This window comes from Danio rerio, chromosome 1 (assembly GCF_052040795.2).
Source record: "Danio rerio strain M-AB ecotype USA chromosome 1, GRCz13ab, whole genome shotgun sequence".
In the NCBI taxonomy this organism is placed as follows: domain Eukaryota; kingdom Metazoa; phylum Chordata; class Actinopteri; order Cypriniformes; family Danionidae; genus Danio; species Danio rerio.
In genome coordinates, this window is record NC_141021.1 from 8,087,501 (window position 1) to 8,115,000 (window position 27,500).

Consider the following 27,500-nt stretch of genomic DNA (forward strand, 5'->3'; position numbering starts at 1 on the left):
AGTTGAGCCTTTTACACTGTAAGCTTCTCAGCTAACGTTTACATTTGTAATATTTGAATTGTTTGCAAAATAAAAACCAGCTCATGTGGACTTTTATAACGCTGAATGTGGTTCTAATTTCAAAGGCTGCTATTGTCCTGCGGAAGTCACATTTTACGCCATGCCATTACATACATACAGAGGCATCCTTTATAAAAGAAATCAAAAATTTTGTGTTTTCTGCCAAGGCAACTTGAGGTGCTGAAATATTACTGGGTAAACTGGCAGTGGGCAGGTTATAGAGATCAAAGCAAAGACAGATCTCGGCATGAAATGCACATTCTCAAAGCAGAATAACTGACTTTAGCAGTGTTTACCATAATAACTAGTATGTTCACTGTTTCTTTATTATTTCCAAACATATACTGTAATGTTATCGTTATGTTTTAGAAGAGTCAAAAAATAAGTTATACAATAGGTACACTGTAAAAAGGAATCTTACACTTAAGTCACCAACCCCCATTGAGGTGCTGAAATATAAATAAATATCAAATCAAATCACGTTTATTGTCACAGTATGTGCAAGATTATGAAATCTTTTTTATAATATTGGTGGTTGTTTATAAATGGGTAAACTAGCAGTGGGCAGATTATAAAGAGCAAAACAAAGACAGACATTCTGACACGGAACGCACATTTGAAAAGCAGAATAACTGACTGTAGCAGTGTTTCTCAGATAAACTAGTATGTTCATTGTTTCTTAAATATCTCCAAACATATAATGTTATCATTATGAGTCAAAAAATAAGGTACACAGTAAAAAGGAATTGTACACTTAAGTCACTAAGCCCATTGCTTTTTAGATGATTAATTTGACTTAAAAAAAAAAAAGGAGTAAGCTTGTTGCTTTAAATTTATGAAGTATGTGCAAGATTATGAAATCTTTTTTTTATAATATAGGTGGTTGTAAATGCTTGGCAAATGCATTCACAATCATGAAATTCATTACACTATTGGCACTCAACAATATAATAATAACTAGCAAATAATAACAGGCGTGGCCTAAAGAGAAAGATAAAAGCAATGCAAAAAATGCAGACAATTAATAACGACTGTAAAAAGCAAAAGCCTGGGTATTTTAGGAGATTTAAAACTTAGAAACACATTTGTTTTTTGTTGTTTTGTCTCGAAAAGATCCAGGAAAAATCAGACATATGGTCACCCTTATTTATACACTTTCTGGTCCACTTATTGGTTACACCTTTTTTATCGGTTAACTCCATTTTGTTTTCAGAACTTGCTTTATTCTATACTATAAAAAATGCAGGGCTCCACACAATTCATTCATGTTGTCCCAACACAAATTAAGTTAACACTTTTAACAAATGTGTGGATTGAGCATAAAAAAAAAAGGTTTTCCCAAATCTCAAGAATTGTGTTGTTTCCGCTCATTTTAAATAAGTTGTTTAAACAAGTTAAAAGATATATATTTTTGAGTGTAAGTGGTTTAGATTCAACAAGGTGCTGGAAACAATTCCTCCAAAATTCTGCCCATATCGGCATGATTGTATAACATCCTGTAGCTGCTGTGAATTCGTCAATGATGTCAATCTGCTGTTCCAGCACACCCCAAAGGTCCTCTAATGGATTGAGATCTGCTGACTGTGGAGGCCTTGCCGGAACTCACTGTCATGTTCAAGAAACCAGTTTGAGATAATCTGAGCTTTATGACATGGTGCATGGTCCTGCTGGAGATGGCTTCACTGTGGTCATTAAGGGACAGGCCTGTGTGGATTGGAGGTGTTGAGCTTTCAGAGAGGCTCTTCTGCAGGTTGCAATACACATTTATTTGATTTACCATTGCTTTTCTTTTGGCTGAACCAATGTCATCTGTGAACATTTCCTATTAAATGTAAAATACAAGCAATAACTGTAAATTTAATATTAGAAGTTTTTATTACGGAAAATATCTGTGAAACAACAGGTATTATAAAACTATACACTGTTTAATGAAAAAAAAAATAGAAAATTCTGAAAAAATACAGACAATTGCCTGTAAAATAACCTTTATTTTTTACAGTGTACTTCCAGAGACAATGATTGAAAAAAAAATAATAATAAAGTAACCGTGGTACCAGTGATGGATTTAGGCAAGGGCAGTATGGGCGATCGCCCAGGGCGTCATCTTGCTGGGGGCGGCAGGGTGAGGTGGTGCAAAAAAAAAGTGCCCCAAAAAAGCCTTGAGATAACATTTACTTTATGCAAGTGTATTATTTTAGAGTGGTTATCCCAGAATAAAGTTGTTAGGGGCCATTCACATTCACCATCTATTGCACGCGCAAGTTTGTTATTCTTTATGTGCAACCAAAACATTGTTGGTGAAAACAAATCAACGCATGTGCGCAAAAAAGCCATTCCCGCGCTGCTCTTGATCCCGGATGTTTAAATGCACGGCGATATGCGTCAACATGCAAGTCGGCAAAATTAAAGTTTATATTAAATGATGATGATGTTACTTTGACTAAGCATGGCTATGAAGCAAAAAGGAGGACTAAGAAGTCAGTGGTGTTTGACAAGGTGCGTGTGACATTTCTGAAGAGCTACGAGTGATGCGGTGTGAAGGGTGCGCAACGTATTTGAGTACCGGGAGGGAGACGTGTGATTTCCGGGGGATTATCACTCGTTTGCGGGCATCGGGAAATCTCTGTGCATTTGCAGGAGACTCCCGAAACTTCAGGAGACTTGGGATGTCTGAAATGACCTCCCGCCCTACTCATAATTCTCTCTTCATATAACCCTATGCATATTACATGTCCGTAAAACACTGTGATAAAGCCGAGCTCGGATCATATTGCTTTGTCACTACAATCGATCCGCTACAGAGTTCGTTTCAATCGAGCCGAGACACCTCATTCAGGCGATCTCTGAGCGATTGTTTTGGTGTGGATCCGAGCGCGATTGGTGGATTCACATATGCCAAACAATACGCGCTAACTGGGCAAACGAGACAGGTTCCGAAACAAAAGTCAAGCTGTGAAAGCACCCTAAGACTTCTTAACATTAATTCTCGGCCTTAAGTCGGGTCTAAGACAACAGATAATTCTGTAAAATATATATTCTAAGTATTCTATAGAACTGTCATAATTAATATTCATGCAAAAAAATTACTCTAGTTGTGTCTTTACATTGTTTTTTAGTTACATTTAGGATTGATTTCTGTTATTTATTTATAATAATAATAATAATAATAATAATAATAATAATAATAATAATAAACAAACAAACAAACAAACAAACAAACAAACAAACAAACAAATAAATAAATAAATAGTAAATTGTTATATTCATTGAAAATAAATAAATATATTGAAATGTATTTATAATTATTGTTTTTAATGTATACATTTAAAATGAATATTTTAATATATAAAATATATATAAAGTTAACCACATTGTGTCATTATTTCTTGGGGGACAGGGAGGGGGTATGTTTGGGGTGGTTTCACCCAGAGTGCCATTTAAACTAGAACCGCCACTGCGTGGTACCACATTCATTGTAATTACTTCTATCCGGCTGCTCAAATCTAATGGTAGGACAGTCCATTTAGAAATATCAGAAATATTAATATCTTTATCAATTTACTGTCAAAAAGTGTTGACAAGTCTCTTGTTAAATTTATTCCCAAATATCTAACTGACCTTTCTTCCGATTCTAACGCTCAGCTTGAACTTCAGCAGATCGTCTTGACCATGCCCACTTGCCTAAATGCACTGGGTTTCTGCCACGCATTTGGCTTATTAGATGTTTGTTGAATCCTGTTATTCCCTAAAGCTCTACTAGGGAGTCTAAGCCATGTTTGCTGACTCCACGATTCCACCTTGTCTAATTTATTCATTATGTTACACAAATTTCCATGCTACCTAACACTTTGTGCCCTCATATGTATGCCTGTGCACATCCCTGGCGGTGTATTAATGCAGTAGCCTTGATGTGAAGCATGCTCGCCGTCCACCCCCACAGAGTCTCTCGGGCGAGTAAATGTCCAGTCCTCTGCTTTTCTCCACACACAGCCTTGGGTGCTCACTTAGTGAATGCTTTTTGCTTCTGAGCATCTGTCCGTGAACCCAAGGCTGGACTCCATTGTGTGGATATGGTTGATCCATCTGGGCTCCTGCATTGTTCAACTTTTTTGTGGATGAGTTTCAGTGATTTGCCAACATGCTTTCAACTTAAGAGCAGGTGCTCAGATTTGTTAAGGTGTTCTTTTGTTTTTCAGGGTCTCTTGTGCAGTTTTGTTGACTGTAACTTTATTACATTTTATTTTTCATCTACTCACTTCCTAAAGAGATTACAATTGCTAACTGACGAGGAACAATAAATGTGTTGCAGCATCTTGGATTTGTGCATTAGATGTTGAGTGTAAATTGAGATTCGTCACTTTAGGATAGTTATGGCTAATTTAATTTAATTTAATTCCCATTCCAATTGAGATTGATATATTAATATATTAACAAATGTGATACAGGATCTTGAAATTTAATTAAATTTTTATATTTATTTAATTAAAATTTTTAATTATGTTAATTTAATTTTAATATTAATTTATTTAATTTAAATTTAAATTTAAATTTTAATTAATCTGTTCACTTCAAAAAGAGATTGCTATCTTAATACTGATAAAGAAAAATAAATAAAAAAAGAAAAAGAAAATAATTTATTTTATTTTATAAATTTTTTATATTTTCATTTTATTTAATTTAGTTTCATTTAATTTTAATAGTAATGTATTTTATTTTATATTGATAGAAAATAATTTAAAAAATATATATTTTTTTATTTTGAATGTTTTTTAATTTTATTTAATTTTATTAATATTTTTATATTTTAATTTAATTTATTTTAATTTAATTTAATTTTATTTACTTCATTGTTCACTTCAAAAAGAGATTGCTCTCTTAGTACTGATAAAGAAAAAGATAAAAAATGTTTTATTTTATTTTATTTTTTATTCTGCAAGCATTTTAATATACCTACTGTTCTTATCAGAAACCCCATAAAATGGCTTTATATGCATTCACTGATAATATAAATAAATAAATAAAATAAAACAGTTTGGTTTTCCTTCTCTTTTTATTTATTTTTAACAAATAATAAGCTATCCTGTCCTGTTTTTAAACCTCAATTTTCTATCCTTTTTTTCCATCAAACTCGAATTGTTGCACATTAAATATTGTTGCTACCTTTTCATTCTGATATCAGAGTAAACTGAAATGCAGCACATTTAAGAGGGTAAAAAGTGTTGTGAGTGGCAAAGAATTTTGGGAAAATCTGAACTGTGAAGGGTCCATCTGTTGTATCCTTCATTGCCTGGCAAATGAAGGATGGATTTCAAGACGGCGTCTGAAGGACTTTGGATTGGGACAACTTTTGTTGGATCGCTGTGATGAAATCGCCCTGGGAATATTACAGATTTTATGTTCAGAAACAGCTAATAATAAGAAAAGTAGCAATATAGAGTTTTTCTGTACACTATTATGTTTTACCTAGATTATTTAAATAGAGCTCAAAGAGTTGGTTTAGTCCTTATGACACCCGGTATTGGGTTGAAATAACCCATCATTTTTGGACTTTTAGGTATTTGTTCTTTATTGACATCCCTGCTGTCATTACTAGACATGCTCCTTATTGCTGATTGGCTGCAAGTGTGTTTTGGGTATCGGTCTGAAACTGGGCTCAAAAGTGGTTTTCAATAATTGCTTAGTGCACATTTTAATGTTTCCCAAAAATGGCTTCCATCATTTTTGATAGTTCTTGTCACAGTTATGTTCATACCTTCATTTCATTTAGTAAATAGATTTTATTAAAATCCAATTCTGTATTTTTGTAACACTTAAATACACTGCAATTTTAATTTTGATACTGCGCCCATTACTCATGATTACTATTGCATAGACCCTACTAAGGTATTCAGCTATTCTTTTCAACAGTGGATGGAATTGGAAATGCATCGTCCATCTTTTTTTTCCACAGTCTACGGCACAACATGAATTAGCTCTCTAAAGCTGTCACCTCTCACCCTTAAGAATGATAGTTATAAGTACTTTGATTGTATTTCCAAAGCCATTGTAATAGCATTGCTTCTTGAATATGAAATTATGTCGGCAAATTCTGTTTTTCCAACCATCAGTCAAGAACAAAGTGGGGACAGGAAGAGCGCTTTGTGGGTAATAATTGGTTTGCTTCTGAATCTCTCAAAAAACAAAGCCCGTTCATTGCAGCTGAATGTGATTAAAACAACTCTCCGAGGACTTCCTGCGGTGGGGATATAAAGAGATCTCTTGACTCAATTCTGCTGGCAAATTGCGTTCAGGGTGTTCCTTCTCTCTGCGGCCTTCCCTTGTTCCTTTTACAAAGTTGCACTATTAAGTATTTAACTCGTTGTCCCCGCGGAGTGCACTGGGATCATTTAATGTCAAACATTATTCCAAGAAAGTTCATGAAAAAAAGTCTGAGGTCTGACAGTATTAGGCATCAGCAATTTAGCTCCAGTAGAAGTGGAAAATGTGATAGATTGGCATTTTTTTTAAGTTGTTTTGGGTGTTGAGTAAATGTGATAGACTGCAATGCTTTTGGGATGTTTGGGTGTTTGTTAAGGTCACTCTGTTCTGATTAATGATAGGTTGTTGTAAACAAATCCCCCCTGCTTGCATACAATTAATTGAATAACATACTCAAGATTGTTTATAACAGCGTGGGCTCATTCTGAAAATGAAGCCCTATATACATTTCTGGAGATCGCAAATTATGTAGCCGGAGGAATGTATGGATGCATTTAAACAAACGCTACGGGGTGGTATGATGCCATCCCTTTTCATCAGTCACATACATCAGGCACATACAGGTCAATCAGTGCTTCTTAAAACACTACCAGTTGTGTTTAGGGAAGGAGGAGGGTGGGTCAGTCGATCAGTCAGTCAGTCGACAGCAGCCTCTGGTGGATTTACATGAGAAGAACAGGTGCAAATGGCACTCGCAGGATGAATTAGAGACTTTAAAAAGCATACACAGCAGCCTCTGGCAAATTATCGTAAACAAAAACTGCAAAAGATTGTAGCTCCTGGGACATATTTGGTGCTCTCCAGAAATGTATATAGAGATACGTAATCAGAACGAGCCTGGTTGGTTTCTAATCTGACTAGTAATTCAGGATGTGCCAGTTGGTGTGGAAACAATATGCTGTTTTTATTAGTAGCAAATTGACAATGAACACCTCTGAGGACGCCAACATGTAAAAATAACAACAGTATAGTAATTTATAGTAAACACTGTAGTGTTTTTGAACCATATACAGGTGCTGTCAAATCAGCCATCTTCCCCGTGATTGTGTAGCCTACAGAACTGGACTGAGTGTTACGAACACCAGCGATCTAACCACCAGAGATCGCTGGAAAACATTCACACTTACACGAATTACAATCCTGCTTCATAATGGACTACAACACCCAGTCATGCAACACACACACAACCAGTTCCAGCTCCTGACTGATTACACTCTCACAGCTATGCTGCTGTAGCTTACTATGGCTAGGGAGCCGAGTGCGAGTATTTACAATACTCCAACTACTTAAAAACGCAGAAACTGCAAAATTTCACTTTGTGTGTGTGTGTGTGTAAAGGAGACATCATTGTGGGAAAAAAATAAATAAATAAAAATTATATACATAATAAATAAAAAAATATACATAGTGACAATTAATATATATATATATATATATATATATATATATATATATATATATACATACATACATACACACACACATATATAAATATATATATATATATATATATATACATACATACATACACATACATACATATATACATACATAAATATACAGTTGAAGTCAGAATTATTAGCCCCATTCGAAATTTTTCCTCATTTTTAAAATATTTTCCAAATGATGTTTAACAGAGCAAAGAAATTTTCACAGCGTGTCTGATAAATTTTTTTCTCTACTGGAGAAAGGCTTATTTGTTTTATTTTGGCTAGAGTAAAAGCAGTTTTTAATTTTTTAAACACCATTTTAGGGACAAAATTATTAGCCCCTTTAAGCTATATTTTTTCTCGATAATCTATAGAACAAACCACTGTTATGCAATGACTTGTCTAATTACCCTTACCTGCCTAGTTAACCTAATTAACCTAGTTAGGTCTTTAAATGTAACTTTAAGCTGTATAGAAGTGTCTTGAAAAGTATCTAGTCAAATATTATTATATATTTATATTTATTATTATTATATAAAAGAAAGCTGGAAATGACATATTAAAACTATTTTGTTTAGAAATCTGTTGAAAGATTCTTTTCTCTGTTAAACAGAAATTGGGGAAAAAATAAACAAGCGGTCTAATAATTCAGGGGGGCTAATAATTCTGACTTCAACTGTATATATATACATATATTAATTGTCATTTCGGTGGTTTAAATTGAACCCTTTCTCTGACCTAAGTTTACATGCAATTATCCAACCTGGTGCAGTCATGTTGTAACTCACAGAGGAAAATATCTGCATACCGCAGTGCTTCCTAACATACTGTAATCTACTGTGACATGAGCTAATTGCGTATTCCAAGAGGTTGCCAGTTTGTTTTACCAAAGGGGTTTGTGTGTTAGTGCTTTGACATTGAGCAATGTCTTATTGGATACTGTGTGACTAAATGTCTGCATTGTAAGTGTAAGTCAGTTTGCTTTGAACTCTTCAGGGTCTCTGTAATCATGATGGTGTTCATTGTATCAGGCCGTATGTAGAGTAATGGATAAAGCAAGCTACCCCATGTCTCAAATTCATTATCAGCACAATGCGATTCGCCAGAAAGATGCGGTGTCAATACCCCAGCTGATCTTTGTCTCCTCTTTGTGAAGGGACTCGATTTCAGAGGGACCTGAAAATTTGCTGCACATTTAGCAAAGAAAATCATTTTAGTCACAAATATAATTTTTTTTATTCACAAAATCCTGGAGAGACGTCAAATCCACCAAGTATGAACAGAGTATGTGACAAATGTAAGAGTGCACCTGTGAACTCTGTCTTGCCAAATGCCGTGTAAGGTGGTAGTTGATTCATGGTTCCAGCAACCCTCCCATCCTGCCCTCCTGAGACCCGGCTGCTGCTGCTGTGATTTCTGGGATGCTCTGCTATCTCCACGAGCCAAACCTGCTCCCTGTGTGGCTGAATAATGAGACGCAGGGTGAATGTGGACGGCTGGCGATGGAGGGCCGTGGATCATGACGCTGATGTGAAGAGGATATTAGTGGAAGTGGCACTAAGCGACGGCAAGACGGAACTGGAAATTTCATTAGCATTTATTTTTATATAAATTGTGTGACTCTGCACATCTCTCATTTTAATAGGGCCGTGTTTTCTTCTGCAACCATTTCAGGCTCTGTCGATGTTATGGGAATGTAATAAGGAGTTACAAAATGGCTTGATGATGTTAGAGAGTCAATCAAACCAACGGTGGTCTGTGTATTTTTGACTGCAAACCGTCTGTTCATGACATAGTTCAAAAGCAAATATAGAGTTGAGGTCAGAATTATTAGTCCTCCTGAATTGTTAGCCCCTTGTATTATTTTTTCTCCAATTTATGTTTAACGGAAAATTTTTAAACATAATAGTTTTAATAACTCATCTATAAGAACTGATTTATTTTATCTTTCCCATGATGACAGTACATAATATTCCATTAGATATTTTTATAAGCAATAAGACTTTCTCCAGAACAAAAAAAATATAGAAAATACTGTGAAAAAATTCCTTGCTCTGTTAAACATTATTTTGGTAAATATTTGAAAAAGAAAACAAAATTCACAGGAGGGCTAATAATTTTGACCAACTATATGTTTGGTATTTTTGCTGTAGCTATGCAAACAATTAAATCAATTCTGAGACTTTTTTTATTTAAAAATAATGATGTCAATTATGCATAAAAAAAATATATATATATATATATATATATATATAAATATATATATATATATATATAAAAAATATATATATATATATAGTTAATTTACAACAAGTTTTGTAATAAAAGAAAATGTTTAGTAAACAACAGTAAATACGGTGGAAAATTTTTTTTTAAATGTAATTATTAGCCGTCCAGTAAAAGTTTTTCGAATATATTGTAAGTGATGTTTAATGTAAAGAAGTTTTTCAACGCTTTTTTAAACATCTTAGTTTTGAAAACTAATTTATAACAAGTCGTTTTTATTGCTTTTAGTTGTTTTGCTGCTGAAATTAAAGTGCAATTTAAAGTTTAACTAGGATAACTAAGCAATTTAGGTTTATTAGATCAAAATGTTAAAATCTTAAGTATATATGTGCTTTTATAAAATCTGAAAATTGTATTTGTTTATTTATTTATTTATCTATTTATTTATTTGTTTGTTTGTTTGTGTGTGTGTTTATTTATTTATTTATTTATTTATTTATTTATTTATTTATTTATTTATTTGTGTTTGTCTGTCTGTCTTTCTGTCTGTTTGTTTGTTTATTAAATAGATTTATTCCAGTCAATCTAAAATCAATTTTAAAAGAACGTATGCTTTAAAATAAAATAGAAAACAAATAGAAAACAAATATAAATACTTTTTTTGCAGTAAAATATATAGAAAATACTGTGAAAATGTCATTACACATTACCTAAGTATTATTTAAAAAATAAGAATAACAATTTTACATCAGGGCTAATAATTGTGCAGCAGTAAATATAAATCAAAAACTTGAAATATTTCTTGAATGCAAAGCCCTAATATTAGAACAAATTCAGAAGCATCATATGACGACAAAGACTTAAAAAAATAATAATAATAGAAAATAGCACATTTAACTGTCCAAGTAAAAAAACTAAAAATAAATATATAATAAACAAATTAATAATCAAACCAATAAATGAATAAATAAACTAACATGCTACTCCACTTGTCAAATGACTAGATTATTGTCAAACTTGGATTTTAAATGCATGTTCCTTAATGCGCTCCACATGGCATCATAATTTTTGAAATATTGCCTGTGATTTATTGACCATTTGCTCCAAGTTTTTTATGCAAGCAAAAACTGTGAGAGATACTGAGCTGCCAGTCAGAAAGATGGCAAAAAAAGCACGGCAATAATTTAGAAAGTTTTAACAGCTGTTATTTATTTATTATTGTTCCCCTTGCATATAATTTCAGTTATCGGGACAATGCATCACATTTGTCACCCTGATTCACTGTGAAGCAATAACATTTAAGATGGCTGAAATTTAATCAGAAGGCTTCAACACAATTACTGGTATCCGTGAGGAGGCCCTCCCCCACACAGTCTGCGCTCTCAGATACGCTCACATTTGTCATGCAAAACAATCTCTTCTCTGCTGTCAAAGAAACTAATGGGAAACACTGCCGCTTCTTTTACACTTTTGCGTAATGACAAATTTTCACTCTTTTAGCCAAAGCAGGATATTTACTGTTGCGTTAATTGGAAAATGTGTAGAAATTCAATTTATTATGCGTAGTTCAATGTAATCTGTCAAAAAGTGCACAGGTCTTTACCCAAATGTATTGACTATGAGGCAGTTGGGTTAATTGTTAATAGAAAAGTGTATCTATGGAGGTTGTGTATGCGCAAAATCTGCCATGTCGATAGGGTGATGAGAATGATTATCACAGAGTTGGTTTTCTGTGTAGTTTAGTTGTTATGCTGCTTTTAGGGATTTCTGGGAAGTTGCTGTAGTTTATAGGTGATAACTAGCATGTTGCTTTGGTGTTGATTGTTGCCTGCAGGTTGCTATGTGCTTGGACATGTATATGACGTGAGACTCTTATCGGGCGATAAAAAAAAAAAAAATCGCCGTTAATCTATTCTCAAAGTTGGGTTAGGTGCTGGGTCTATTCTACGCAAGCTATGATGACTTTCACCTTGATAGTTTATCGTGGATGTATACCTAGCCGAGTTGCACTGTTGGTGGTGAAAATAAGTCTTCGAACCTGTGTGTATTCATACTGTGAAATTACCTCATCAAATGTGATCTGTCAACATGGATGCAGTTCACTAGAGTGAATCTGATTAATGTTAGCTCCACATCTAACTATCAGGCACCTGTAGAGTTGAAATGTTCGATAAAAACATTTACAAATTAAACTAACCTAGTGATTTTTAAAATTAATGACGATAAATGAAAGTGAAACTGGTGAGCTGTTTGACAAAAAAAAGTGCCCTTCTGAATCAAATCAGCAGGATGCCCTTCTGGATCTTTCACTTACTTCGAAAACATACTGACTATGCTTACATGGACATCTGTAATCTAGTTATTTGCTTTAATAGACAATGATATAATTAAGGTGTTTACATGAAGTGCTTTCATGTAAGAGTTTTCTCTCATTTTTGGTGACTTTAACTGCAATTCAGTTAACTCATGAACATTTCATTCATTGCCCCATGACAAGCTGGGGTATTAGACGCAAATAAGGAGTATAGACTGGTCAGAGTGTTATGGAATTTAATAAAGCCAAACGGAAAGAAAAAAACTTGTGTGCTTGGCTTATGTGTGTGTATGTGTGCTTATACAGACAGCTTGTTATAGCAACCCGGGCTCATTGTGGAAATGTAGCCCAGCGGATGTTTCTGCGGACTGCGAGATACGTCCCGGGAGGTACGTATTCAAGTGATTTTTGTTTTCGCGGATCCTTGAGAGGCCGCTGTGCACGCTTTTTCGCGTCTCGGGTGCCTCTCGGGAGCGCGCGACGTTCGCGCCAGCGCTGTTCTCGTGTGAAAAGCCGCCGGATCGGCCGACCCGGCCACCCTCCTCTTCCTCCTCCTCCTTCCCTAAACCCAAGCGACGGTTTGCAAAAGCCGCCCAGAAAAAAAAAAAAGCAAAAGCCCTCATCTTCGATTTCGACCGCGTTTTCGGATCCCGCCACGTTCTCGCCCTTATTTTTCAGATTCTGTTTTTCGTCTTACCTGATTTCTGGAACCGCTGTTCCCCGGACTCGATCCCGGTCGTCTTGCCCGCGGCCGGCTTCTCCTCCTCCTTTTCGGGGGCCTCCGCCAACGCAACGCTGTGAGCTAAGCAGACAAACTGGTTGCATCGGGAAAGCCCTCCACTCGGAGGCGAGCCGTCGACCGGCGTTCGCTCGAAAAAAACTAAACGCGTCCGTACGTATCTCCGGCCACGTAAATCGCGGTCTCCAGAAACGTCCGCGGGGCTACATTTCCAGAATGAGCTTGGATTGTGTTATAGGCTGTCTGAACTCAGTATAGCTGGGTGGTTTTCGGTTTTGTTCTTCCCCTGCTCTTTAGTGTGATCGTGTGCAGCGGGTAGAAAATGGGGCAGGTCGGGCAGCGGGACAACAAATGCTTAATATAAGCAAGAGCGGTCGGGTATGGGCTATAACCTGGCGGGTGCGGGCGGTAGCGGGATTCAAAATTTAGTCCCGAGCAGATCTCTATCTTAGACCATTAGTTTTATTGGTGTTTCTCCAGTGGCACATTTTGACTGTTAAGTGGCTGTTTTGTGCACACAGCTAGCCCAAGTATTCTTGAGTATTTAGAAAAACTACTTGTGTGAATGTATGTGTATGTGTTTGGGTGAGTACCAGGTCTGATTTCCTTCCAGACTGATTCATTGTGTTTTGGAAAGCACAGTACAATGCAATCAGCCAAGCATGCAAGGTGTCTGATACACCTTTTCACACTCTCAGAAGGAAGCCTGGCACCAAACAGACAGTTATGGACCACAGGCTGATCTTGATAAAGGCTGAAGGCGTTTATGGTCATTTACAGATAGAGGAAATCAAAATGAGGTGCCAAAAACAGTTTTTTATTTTTAATCATTGTAATTACACACTGAGAATGAGACGGATAAATTGAACTGTCTGGTCACTTATCTCCGCTCATCAAAGTCACACATGCTCATCACTGCCAGCTTAACAGTCTAAATCGAGAGAGAGTTTCTAGCAGAGCAGAAACTTTAGATTATAAATGTTTGTTGCTTGTGGGGGAAAAAAGCTGAAATCAATAACCTACAAGCACAGACAGTATCAATGTGAATGACTTCCACTGTCTGCTACTGAAGCTTTATCAGCTTTTATTGAAAATTATATATAATAGTATGGTTGTTGTCAGCTACATTTTTAGTAATCATTCATTCATTCATTCATTTTCTTTTCAAATTAGTCAATTTATTAATCTGGGGTTGCCACAGCGGAATGAGCCGCCAACTTATCCAGCATATGTTTTACACAGCGGATGCCCTTCCAGCTGCAGCCCAGAACTTGGAAACAACCCTACACTCTTATTCACACTCATACACTACAGAAAGTTTAGCTTACCCAATTCACCTATAGTGCATGTCTTTGAACTTGTGGGGTAAACCGAGCACCTGGAGGGAACCCACATGGAGAACATGCAAACTCCACACAGAAATGCCAAGAGACCCTGCTGAGGCTCGAACCAGCGTCTTTTTTGCTGTGAGACGATCGTGCTACCCACCTATTTTTTATATATTATTAATACTTTTGTTAGTATCTTTGCATTGTAATCATTAGTAATTATATAAATGAATTTAAATAAAAATATGTTATTATAAAAATAATACTTAATTCAGCTAAAATTATTTTAAATGTCATATTTATATTTATATTTTATATATAAAATATATGTAAAATAAAAAAAAGATATAATATATTTAATGCAATATTTATATTATTTTTTGTTATTTCATTATATTTTTATTTTTCATATTCATCATTATTTGGTATTTTTTGGGAACATTTGTTTTTATTTAATTTTAAATATAAATAAAAACTTAAAAAAAATTAAAAATAAAAAAGTTTTTATTTATTTAATTGTTTTTGTTTAATATAGAAAGCATACAGCATATAACTATATCCTAAAACAACCCTGATTACCAACCCCACCAAGGTAGACTTGTTCTATAATAACAGAAGTTAAAAGATTGCTGTAAAAATAAATAAATAAATAAATAAATAAATAGTTATACAATAACTTGCCTAATTAGCTTAACCTGCCTAGTTACTGCTAATTAAACTAGTTAAGCCTTTAAATGTCACTTTAAGCTGTATAGAAGTGTCTTGAAAAATATCTAGTAAAATATTATTTACTGTCATCATGGCAAAGATAAAATAAATCTGTTATTATTAAGGAGTTATTAAAACTATTATGTTTAGAAATGTGTTGAAAAAAATCTGCTCTATGTTAAACAAAAATAGGGAAAAAATAAACAGGGGGGTAATTATTCAGGGTGGCTAATAATTCTGACTTCAACTGTATAAAAAGAAGAAGTTGTACATTAGAAGGAAGAAACAAAAGATTTGACAGTATGAAAAGTTATAACCCAGGACTTAGCTCCATGTATGCGCCCTGTTGTAAGCTCCATAAAAATAATGTCCAGCAAAGGCCCCACTATATATATCATTATTTGTTAATGATGTGTTTGAGTAAAACACTTTTATTTTGCTTTATTCTATAAACTTCTGATTACATTTTCTAAAATAATGCAAAGGTAACACTTTTATATTATTTTTAGACAGCACAATACCAATGTTATTACGTCAGAAGAGCTAAAAAAATCTAATAAAATTGGTTAAATAACTCAGATTTTCAATCATAATTATTTACAGTACATGCTTTTGGGATCAATTATTATTTTCTAAGGAAAACAAAATCTAAATGACAATATTAGTCCTTTTATTCATCAGGGGTCGCTACAGTGGAATGAACCACCAACGTATCCAGCATATATTTTATGCAGCAGATGCCCTTCCAGCCACAACTCAGCACTGGGAAACACCCATACACTCTCATATTCACACTCATACACTACAGACAATGTAGTTTATTCAATTTACCTATAGCGTATGTCTTTGGACTGTGGGGAAACCGGAGCACCTGGAGGAAACCCACACGAACACGAGGATAACAAGCAAACTCCACACTAAAAAGCCAACTGGCCCAGCAAGGGCTCAAACCAGCTTCTTGCTGTGAGGCAACAGTACTAACCAGTGAGCCACCATGCTGCCATTCTAGTACTGATTTGTGTTTCTTTGTTTCTTCTTGTTTTTGTAACAGAAATCCTGAACGGAGGTGTGTATGTGGATCAGAATAAGTTCTTATGTCATGCTGACACCATTCATTGGCACGACATCATCAAAAACCCTCGATCTGAACTTCTGGTGGTTCCGTCAAACAACAGCGGCAACACGTGTAAGTTGATCTGACTTATTTTAATTGCCTTTTGATAAAAAAAAGCAGTAAATGCATATTTATATTATTAAAAATAACTAATAATAATAATAAAATGCGAATAAAAAGGCATTAGTATTAAACCCTGAAGATTTTCTCTTTGGCAAATTGTAACAGTAAAAGTTACAATGTAATAGCAATTCAAGTGATGTATTACATTATTGAAAATCTAATCTAATTAAAAATGATTACATTTGCATAAGGGAATTATTCTGTGCAGGAAAAAAAATTAAAGAAAAAGTGGTGCAGTATGTTGAATGCATTATACTACCAGTAAAATACAAAATAAATTCTAAATTGTTCATATATGTATTAGCTTTATTGAATGAACTATTTTTGTTTGCTATTACATGGAGCACAAAAATGTATGGCTGGTTTTTCTGGATTATTTTCACAGGCAGACGGTGTCACAGATCTTGTAATGGACGGTGCTGGGGTCACCAAGAAGATCAGTGTCAAAGCTGTGAGTTTTTTATTCATCCAATTTGCACCACAGCCATATTATATTGTCTATTCCACACTTTGTTGTCAATTTAGCTTTTTTAGGAATTGAAAATGCTTTTCTGACAGCAAATGAATTGTTAATTATTTATTTATTATTTATTGAGTTCTTTTAGATGTTTCTTAGTGGAAATGAAATCTCACAATCATCAGTGTTTTTACTATTAGGATGCTGTTGATTTGTTAATAGATTTTATTTACAGATAGTCCATTTTTATATTAAATGCTAAACTGTATTATTATTCATAGTTTAAGCATTAAAGGTCTCACAGAGTGCTTTTTAAAATGTGCATTTTTGTCTGCTGTTTGATGAAATTTGATCTTAAACATGACGATGGGAAAAGACATTGAGTAGCTCCTCCCCCTGGATGTGTTACAGTTTGTTTATATGACAGTTATCTCAAGATAGATTTCTTTTACTGCTTACTTGTTTACATACAATATATATATATATATATATATATATATATATATATATATATATATATATATATATATATATATATATATATAATATATATATATATATATATATATATATATATATATATATATATATATATATATATATATATATATATATATATATATATAGTTGAAGTCAGAATTATTAGCCCCCCTTAGATTTTTTTTTTTCTTTTTTTCAATAATTCCCAAATGATGTTTAACAGAGCAAGAAAATTTTTCAGTGGGGTTTTGAAGTTATGAATGGTCATTTGTGACATTATTTGTTATAAAGGAATTCATCTCCTATTGTCAGTTTGAGCCTCTGGCTGTTGGCTGTGATAATGATCTGGTAGGAGGTTATCAGAGTACTGTATCTCTGCTGTCTGAAACCTGCTGTTGATGCAGCTCATCGTTTGGGTGATAATTAGAGCCAAATAAAAGAGTGACAAAAAGAAGTACAGAGAGAGACACTGATCGTATTTTTCTCTTGAGTTTGGAATGTCAGAGTGAGGCTCTTTAACTTCACCAGACATCTCAGATGGGTTTGAAGTCATGGACTTTACTGTCAGAGTGACAAACTTGTTATTTGACAGTGTCTGTTTTGGTTTGCACACAGCCTCAATTAACTAATTTAGCTGTCAGGAAAAGTATGCTTTTGAATACAAACAGAATATTATTATATCAGCTGCTGTATCTAACGCAAGTTTGACTTTATCAACTAGATATATAAGCTAAGAATATGATGCAAGTGGCCAGTATGTCAGCATCTCAGCTAAGTGCAGATATTAACTAATTTTTCAATTGATTCTCATGGTAATTCATTTAGAATTTAATGGCTTGTTCGTATGAATTTCTACGATTTAATTTGTAAATTTTTTTAATATGATTTGCACATCCACCCATGACATTTGGAATTAGGGATGGAGTTTGGGTGCCATGCCTACTTAAAAAAAAGTGTATGTATGTGGAAACATAACTATTTTATATATTGTGAGAAAAGTGGCAAATTCATACAATTTCATTTGAAATTGATTTTTTTTTTTACAATATTTAAAAAAAGTTGTTTCCTCATGAGATTGGCCTAGATTCAACATCAACAAGCATATTATGGCAATGACTTTGCAATACATAATGCATATGTGCCGTTTGAACAACTATTGTGCGAAGTAACAGTTTAAATGTATGTTTTATTTCAATAAAAATATAGCAAATGTATTGAAATGTTTTATTTTGTCATTTAATTTATTTATCTGATTGCATTTTGTATCATTATTATTATTATTATTATTTATTTAGTTAGGTACTTTTTAAATTAATTAATTAAATAATTAGTTAAATTACTTATTTATTTATTTATTTTTATTTATTTATTATTTATTTGTAAGTAGTAGTAGTGGTAGTAGTAGTAGTAGAAACAATGCAATATACTAAGATTAGACAAAATTGTTAACTTTTTTTGTAACTAAATTTTCTATTTCTCTCCCCATTTTTATTCATAATCATACAGTGACGAAGACGGTGTGTGCGGAGCAGTGTGACGGTCGCTGTTTTGGGCCATATGTCAGTAACTGCTGTCATCGTGAATGTGCAGGAGGCTGTTTCGGACCCAAAGACACCGACTGCTTCGTATGTCACAGATTCCTTTATTTATACCTAATCTGCATTAATATCTAGTGTAAAAGGGTTCTTACAAATACCTCCTCTTTTAGTTTTAAAAATGATTTGACTGCTCATATAAACTTATTCTACAATGCGGAAGTGCAAGTGCCTGTGCTTATTTAGAACTTCTGATTTATTTGACTATGGGGGAAATAAAATAGAACTAGGAATAATAAACAAAAGTAAATTGTCAAACTCATAAAATTAATACTATAATAATAAAATACAAATTTGCAACATCAAAAAGCATAATCCAGCCAATTTGAATGTTATCACTCGATTGAATGGGTGTTATCAGTGGTTATCAGCTGATAGATATGGGCCAGTAGGGGTCTTCTGTGCCTAATAGTAGGCTGAGAAGGCTGTTATCATCCATCCACATGGTTAATCAGCTATAGGTCACATCCAGCTGAAGTTAAAGATAATTATTTATATTATTTATTAAATTTCCCAATAATTGTATTTTCTTAATGTCTACCCCTACCATAACTCTAAACCCAACCATCACAGTAATGTAAAAACTGAAACTGATCTGGATGTGGAGTCTTCTCTATTAGTATAGCTGAATAACTATGTGAATGGATGATAACAGCCTTCTGAGTGTGACCGGTCCTCGCTTTACTCTGCGTTGTGTTGTGTTTAGGCGAAAGGAACCAGTCACATGGGAGTTACCAGCCTTTTATTCTGCATGAATAAAACAAACAAATGGCAAAGCTGAGTATGTGCCTTGCTTAGGAGCTCACCAACCTCTCCTCAATCGCGTTTGCCGCGAACTGACATAAATCTGGTTGAAGTTTGTTTAACATACACCAAAAAAAAGAGAGAAACATTATACATAAATTCAAAAACATAACAGAAGCATAAACACATATGTAAACACATACCTGCATGAATAAAACAAACAAATGGCAAAGCTGAGTATGTGCCTTCCTTAGGAGCTCACAAACCTATGAAAGGGATAATTCTCACAACAAAGCTTGCACATTCATGCTTATAAACTTTACCCAAAATACATGCCTCATATACGTTCAACCTCTTATACATGTTTAAATATCAATGTAATGCAATTTAGAACAACATTGCATGTGTTATTATAATAAACAACAGTTATATGCTATATTTTAACCGGAGCTTCAGTAAAACTCACCTCTCCTCAATCGCATTTGCCGCGAACTGAGCGAGAGCAGGCGGAACCGGGAAAACGACACTTAAAGGGGCCACGCACCATTTTCCAAAATACACCAATACATTGAAAACAAACACAACTATGATTTCATTACCTCTGAAATAGAAGATATTCAAAGAACAACTTTGAAAATATGAAATTAAATGAAAGTAATTGATGATTAACAAGGAAAATTTTGAGTGAATTAATATATATAATATAACACCTGTTACATGAGCCTACTAGTAGGCACAGAAGGCCCATACTGGCCTCTATCTATCAGCTGATAACCACTGATAACGCCCATTCAATATAGTGATTACATTTGAATCGGGTTACAAATCAATGGAAGTGAATGAGACCAGAAGTCTCGAGCCAATAAGATTCCATTGGATTCATCCACCTGTACATGAAAGAATAAGGTCAATAGGTGTCTCTTAATTATAGTCATGTTTTGTCAGTCATACTCATGCAACTATTTTCTGTTGACAGGCTTGCACCAACTTTAATGACAGTGGCGCCTGCGTGACTCAATGTCCTCAACCATTCGTCTACAATCCAACGACCTTCCAGCTCGAGCACAATCCCAATGCCAAATACACCTATGGAGCTTTCTGTGTCAAGAAATGCCCACGTGAGTCAGCTTCAATAATTTACTACTAATCCAACAAGCATATAATCCCCTTGGTAACTCTTCTTCATGAGCACAAATATGGATGTTTTGGCCCGGTTCCATTTCCAGCTGGTGATGGCATGTTTGTTCACCTTTAGATTATCAGTGTGCATCTGTTTCATTAATGCTCTGTTATTCTGCTTTCTGGATCTTAGATAATTTTGTTGTGGACCACAGCTCTTGTGTCAGAGCCTGTCCGAGCAACAAGATGGAGGTGGAGGAAAATCAGACCAAGATGTGCATCCCCTGCACTGACATCTGCCCGAAAGGTCAGGGATATTTGTGAAGGTTGTTTATGTTGCAAAGGACATTTTATACATCATGATGGTACATGAATCCAAGTTCTTTTAGGCTGTGTTATTTCACTTGTTCTCTTTGATTTAGCTTTAGACTTTGCTAATTGTTTTAATAATACTACCCAGAATGTTAACTACTATTTGATTGTTGCTTTTCTTTTACTATTTTGACAATACTATACTACAACAATACTATTTTGATTGTTGCATGATTTTGCCATCAAATTTAAAACATATACTCAGAAGATGGTTGGCGTTTTGACCTATTACTTGTCTGTATTGCTTTAAAACCTGTTTCATATATTTGTTCATGGAATAATACAGTTTTTACAGCTGTGCATTTTTTATACACTTAAGCATCTATAACTTTTTTTAGTTTTGAGCATTATAAACTCTAGATCAGTGGTTCTCAAACTTTTTTCATCAATTACCACCTCAGAAAAAATGGTCTCTCCAAGTACCACCATAATGAGCCGTACTCAAATACTGTAGCGTAGTAGGCACATTAATTCCTATTAACAAGAATGAAATTGTCAGCCACTTTAAACATTAGAAATAGTTTGAACATTAACCCTGCACTGTGCTTATATATAAATAATAATAAATAAATAAAAACATCAACATTTAAATTAAAATGTGCTTTTAAAAGTTAAAAATGATAAGTTACTGTTCTTAAAAAGTAAAAAAAAAAAAAAATCCTTACTCCTGTAAAATATTAACATAGTAGCCTATTTATCAACACCTAGAAATTTTGGCTATATGTCATCATATTTATGTATAAATCATTTTTGATACATTTTTAATTATATATAGCATGTATATATGACATTTGATTCCTCTGCATACCTCTAGAAGGAAGCCCACATACCACTAGTGGTACACGTACCACAGTTTGAGAACCACTGCTCTAGATGATGGATAGTAAAGCCCAAAGTGTCTTCTTTCCAGAGATATCTAAACTAAGAATGTAGACCTAATTTTTTTAAGCAGCTTTACTGTTTTAGTCTGGGAAGGTCCTTTATTGAGAAAATGCCTCTGACGATGATGGAGAAAAGGACACTGATATAGTCTCAGAAAACCTTTTTCAGAAATCTTGTTTTGCATGATATCTTCATTTTTAAATATAAGCTCGAGAGGCACTTGGCCTTGAAGGCAATATTTTTTCTAGGTCATTACATGAAGAATTTTGTGTGTTTGTATGTGGAAAATCAAATATTGAAAAAAAAAAAAGTTTAGTTTTTTAGTTTTTCATAGTAAAGCCCAAAGTGTTTTTCCCAACTATACCTAATTTTAGTTTGTAGCTCACTTGGGTCAAGAATTGTTACTATTTAAATTTAGGTTGGTGAAAATCACCATAAGAGAGTGCTAACAGACTGTTTGCGGCAGAGCATCTCTTATGTGAGAGTAATGTTAAGTTGAGTTGAGTTGAGTTGTTGAGATGAGTTTAGATGAGTTTAGTTTAGTTTAGTTTAGTTTAGTTTAGTTTAGTTTAGTTTAGTTTAGTTTAGTTTAGTTTAGTTTAGTTTAGTTTAGTTTAGTTTAGTTTAGTTTAGTTTATCAAAATTCGTCTAGCCAGCAACTGTTATCACTTGACTGCTTTTTGTTTGGGTTCAGAGCAGTCGGTCTTGTGTGAAATGGAATGGCTGAAAAGGCTACAATGTATAATTTTAAACCTTGGTCCAGACTACAGGTGTGAAAGCACCCTTACAATCAAAATATGATTAATAAAACTACTAAATATTATACAATTTAAATATATTTGTATGGGTATAATTGCAATATATTTTTAAATATTTATATATTTATTTACCTATACTTTTAATAAATTTAACGTAAAATATAGCAGATAAAATATCTAGTCATTGAAAAAGTTATTTTCAGATCCTGGTTGTGTATACTTTTGACTGATCCGGCTAATGCACTTTGGCATCTGAGACTATCATGATCAAAACAGCAACTGGCTGAATAACTGAAATGAATGGCTTTCCCCCCTACATCAAATTAAGCATTATGTTTCCTTCCATTTATTATGCTTTCAGTGGTTCCTTCTTATGATGTCTCTGAAATTAAAGAACCAGCATATGTTGTGTTTTTTCAATGCTAGTCAGAATGTGCTGCTGGCATTTAAAGCAGGATTTTATTTTATTTTATTTTGTTTAATTTAATTTAATTTAATTTAATTTTATTTTATTTTATTTTATTTTATTTTATTTTATTTTATTTTATTTTATTTTATTTTATTTTATTTTATTTTATTTTATTTTATTTTATTTTATTTCATTTTATTTTATTTTATTTTATTTTATTCATTAAGACTTCCTTGAAGTGTTCAAGTGTTCAAACACTATAGCCTTTCAATAGGTCAACTAATCCAGCCCTAACCAGTAGTTTTACATAGTCTAAACTACTATGTACCATATACATGTACATTATATTAGGAACATAATACATTTATAATCATGAAGCATTTAGAGAGTCAGTTCTATAATGATCCTAACATAGTTTGTGATTAATGAGGGATGACCACAAAATAAGCTGAAATAATAATGTGCACAGACACCAAACTGGGTCATATTAGTCAATCTCAATATGACTCTCATTTGATCATAATTAGGCTCACAATGAGGGGGAAATTGACTCAGTGGATGTTTGAATAACCCTTTCTTCTGTGAAATAACATCAAGTGAATGTCTCGGCTCATCTTACAATGGAGAAATGCATTTCAGTGTATTCATATATGATATTAAAGCATGCTCAAATGCTTCTGGAGTTTTTGTAAAGCAACCAGAGTGCTGTTTTTATATTTATATATCCAACCGGTTGTTATCTCAGAATAAACCCAGACAGCATGAATAGGACCCCTGCACAAAGCAAAATAAATCCTGAATGGGTTTATTTTTGCGATAACTACCAGTTGGGTGTACAACTATTCGACTTAATACATGGCTGCTTCCCACATATACCAGAATTCAGATTGTTGATTTTAGTCATAATATTTGATTTTCTCCAGCAAAGAAAGCAGTTGCTATTAACAGACATGTTTAAACTTCAATGAAATGTAAGGCCTTGCAATATACAATCATTATTATATGGATTTTCGTCACATTCATAATTATGTGGGCAGAATTTATCGATCTGAGATGGAAGTCGTGGCTGTTTGTTATCTAATAATCTGTTACAGTATACAAAACATGTTATGTCAAGAAGATGAACACTAAAGTCAAAGAAGTAATAAAAACCAGCCCAATCTCATTAAGAAAAGCCATAAAAGTGGCCAATTTGTTCAAATTCACACGATTTCATTCATATGAAAGCACACAATTTTCAAAAGTAGACATGCCCCCTAACCCCACCCCTAAGCATACCCCTCAATTAGATCCTATTACTAATTATGCATTGCCATGAGTTTTTGTAAAAAATACTGCAGTATTAAAAATATATATAATAATAATCAAATACTGCAGTGGCATTAAGTTTTAAATTGTTACGTGTTTATTTTATTTTGTCATGTTATGTTTGTCTTTTTTATTAATTTCATTTATTTATAAGTCTATGTAGCAGTTTTATATTCAGTTTTAGCACTGAAATGTATTTACTTTCAGTTAGATGTTAATGTAACATCATTCATTCATTCATTCATTCATTCATATTCTATTTTTTTTTTTTTTTTTGTTTAGTTTTGCTTGTTTGTTTGTTTATTTTATTTATTAAATTTATTTTAATTTTGTTTTATTTTAATTTATTTGATTAGTAAAATTGTTTGTGTTATTGTACCACATGTGGGATGTTTTGCGGTACATTTAAAAATAAGTAAATGAAATAAATATTATTTATTTATTTTATTTTATTATTAATTATTACTTTTTTATTTTATGATTTTATGATTGTTTGTTTGTTTATTTGTTTGTGTTATCATACCACAGGTGGGATATTTTGCAGTAAATAAAAAAGTTGATAAATATAAATTTTTCATTATTGTTTAATTATTTTATTTTATTTTATTTTATTTTATTTTATTATTTATTTATTTATTTATTTATTTATTTATTTATTTATTTATTTATTTATTTATTTATTTATTTATTTTTATTTTTTATTTTTATTTTTTACTTTTATTTATTTTTATTTATTATAAAAAAATATTTTATTTTTATTGTTTATTTTATTTTATTGTTTGTTTGTTTGTTTTATTTTTGTTATACCACAGGGATGTTTTGCAGTACATTTCAAAAATAAATAAATAAAATAATTTTTTGTTTGTTTGTTTTTTTTGTTTGTTTGTTTGTTTGCTTCAACCTGAACTTATCCTAACCCAAACGTATCCTGACAAACTATATATTGTTTAATATGTATATATAACCTGGGGTGGCAGTGGCTAATTTTTTGCTTTTTTTCTAGAGTCTCAATTGTGCTGAGTACATTTTGAATGTTATTAATTGGTTTGTTTTTGTGATTCAGTGTGTGATGGAATAGGAACCGGCAGTCTTCAAATGGCTCAAACAGTCGATTCCAGTAACATTGAGAAGTTTGTCAACTGCACCAAGATTAATGGCAACCTAATCTTCCTTATTACAGGCATCAAAGGGTGAGACCAATAGAGCTCGTAATGGCCTATATAACCTTCAGCCTTCAATGCTCTTTAATTTTTTTCTGTGAATAAACAAATAATTGTATTTACATATTATAATAATATACATTTTTAAATTCTTTTTTTACAATATTTTCTCATCAATATAAAAATAATCCATATATAAATAAAAAACTCACACATTTTATTTTATTTTTATTTTTATTTGATTGTTTTATTTTAGTTTATTTTATCTTATCAAAATTAAATGAATTTAAATAAATTAAATTATTTTTTTTTCTTCTATTGAATACAAGAAAAGTTCATTTAAAACCAAAGCTTTTGTTGTTGTTTTTGATGGATCTCAATTGTTACAGGTATTCAACAAATAAAGAAAATACATAAATAACCATTTCAGGGTGATTAAATAGATACATTTTAATAGATTTTTGCACCAACTACTCCTTAAAACAATCAAAAAGCAGATTTCTAAAACTAATGATAGAATTTATAATCTCTTAATGCACACACACACACACACACACACACACACACACACACACACACACACACACACACACACACACACACACACACACACACACACACACACACACACACACACACACACAGATAATGTCTTGCTGTTGTCTGTGGTTTCTAACAGGGACATGTTTCATGGAATTCGAGCTCTGGATCCTGATCGGTTAAATGTTTTCCGCACCGTCAGAGAGATCACAGGTGAGCGACAGTCACCATCCATCACTTGACAACCCATTAAACCCAGCTATCCTTGCGTAAAACCATTCACTTTCTTTATTTCTTCATACATTAACATTTTATCCTTTGAGTCTTGGAGCATTTTTTTTCCATCACAAATCCTCATCGTACAATATTTATTTGTTTATAAAGCCTCAAAGGAATGAACTATGACTCATGTTAAAAGCCTTTTGTCACTTTCGGCTTGTTCTTATGATTGTGCCAAATAGCTAATGGAGTGAAGCGGCGTTGCAGCGTTTTCAAAATGAAACCCAACAATATTGCTCTCTTGTGTGGCCTTGGTTTAGACACATTTCACCCAATACAAGACAACGCAGTGATAATTAAAACAATGTGCGTTTGAAGAAATGATGCTTGGTGGTAAACGGAACCGGCTCTTTTAATTAGCGCAATCATTTCCCTTAATATACTTTTATTTGAATGTAATGGGGTCATTTTGTACCGTCTGGCAGGCAGTAAATAATATTGCACCCACTGGACCTGTGGCAATATCCTGAGCTGGTGTCTGCTGTCATAGTAACTAACGTCTGTGTCTGTTTTATGTGCAGGATCTTTGAAATCAAGTGTTGAATGAGTAAAAGCTAAGTACTTTTTCCTTTTTCTTTTTTTCTTTTTGTTTTCTGGCTTTTAAGGTTTCTTGAATGTTCAGTCCTGGCCGGAGAACATGACGGATCTTGGCGTTTTCTCAAACCTTGCCACCATTGGAGGACGGTCTCTTTACAGGTGAGTTTGGACAACGTTTGTATTATATTTCGTCATTGTCCCTTCAGTAATCACTTTATTTAGTTATTTTTAACCATATTTAGATTTTTTTAAACCTCCTAATTGGAATGTACAGTGACTATTTCCATACTGATCAGCCATTTATCCTTGTCTAAATAATAATAATAACAACAACAACAACAAAAATAATAATAATAATAATAATAATAGTACAATAATAATAATAATAATAATAATAATAATAATAATAATAATAATACAGTAGTAATACAACAACAACAACAACAACAATAATAATAATAATAATAATAATAATAATAATAATAATACTACATGAGTTTGGACAACGTTTGTATTATATTTCGTCATTGTCCCTTCAGTAATCACTTTATTTAGTTATT

The 27,500-nt window shown here is 33.0% G+C and overlaps 1 protein-coding gene across 1 annotated transcript in view; it reads left to right on the forward strand.

Moving 5' to 3' along the window:
* erbb4a (erb-b2 receptor tyrosine kinase 4a) overlaps window positions 1-27,500 on the forward strand; it is a 267,096-nt gene that overhangs the window by 181,452 nt on the left and 58,144 nt on the right. Inside the window, 8 exon segments of the mRNA NM_001143751.3 lie at window positions 16,115-16,249; window positions 16,686-16,751; window positions 18,744-18,862; window positions 20,553-20,694; window positions 20,889-21,002; window positions 25,488-25,614; window positions 26,264-26,337; window positions 27,009-27,099. Coding sequence (NP_001137223.2) covers window positions 16,115-16,249; window positions 16,686-16,751; window positions 18,744-18,862; window positions 20,553-20,694; window positions 20,889-21,002; window positions 25,488-25,614; window positions 26,264-26,337; window positions 27,009-27,099 — 868 coding nt within the window.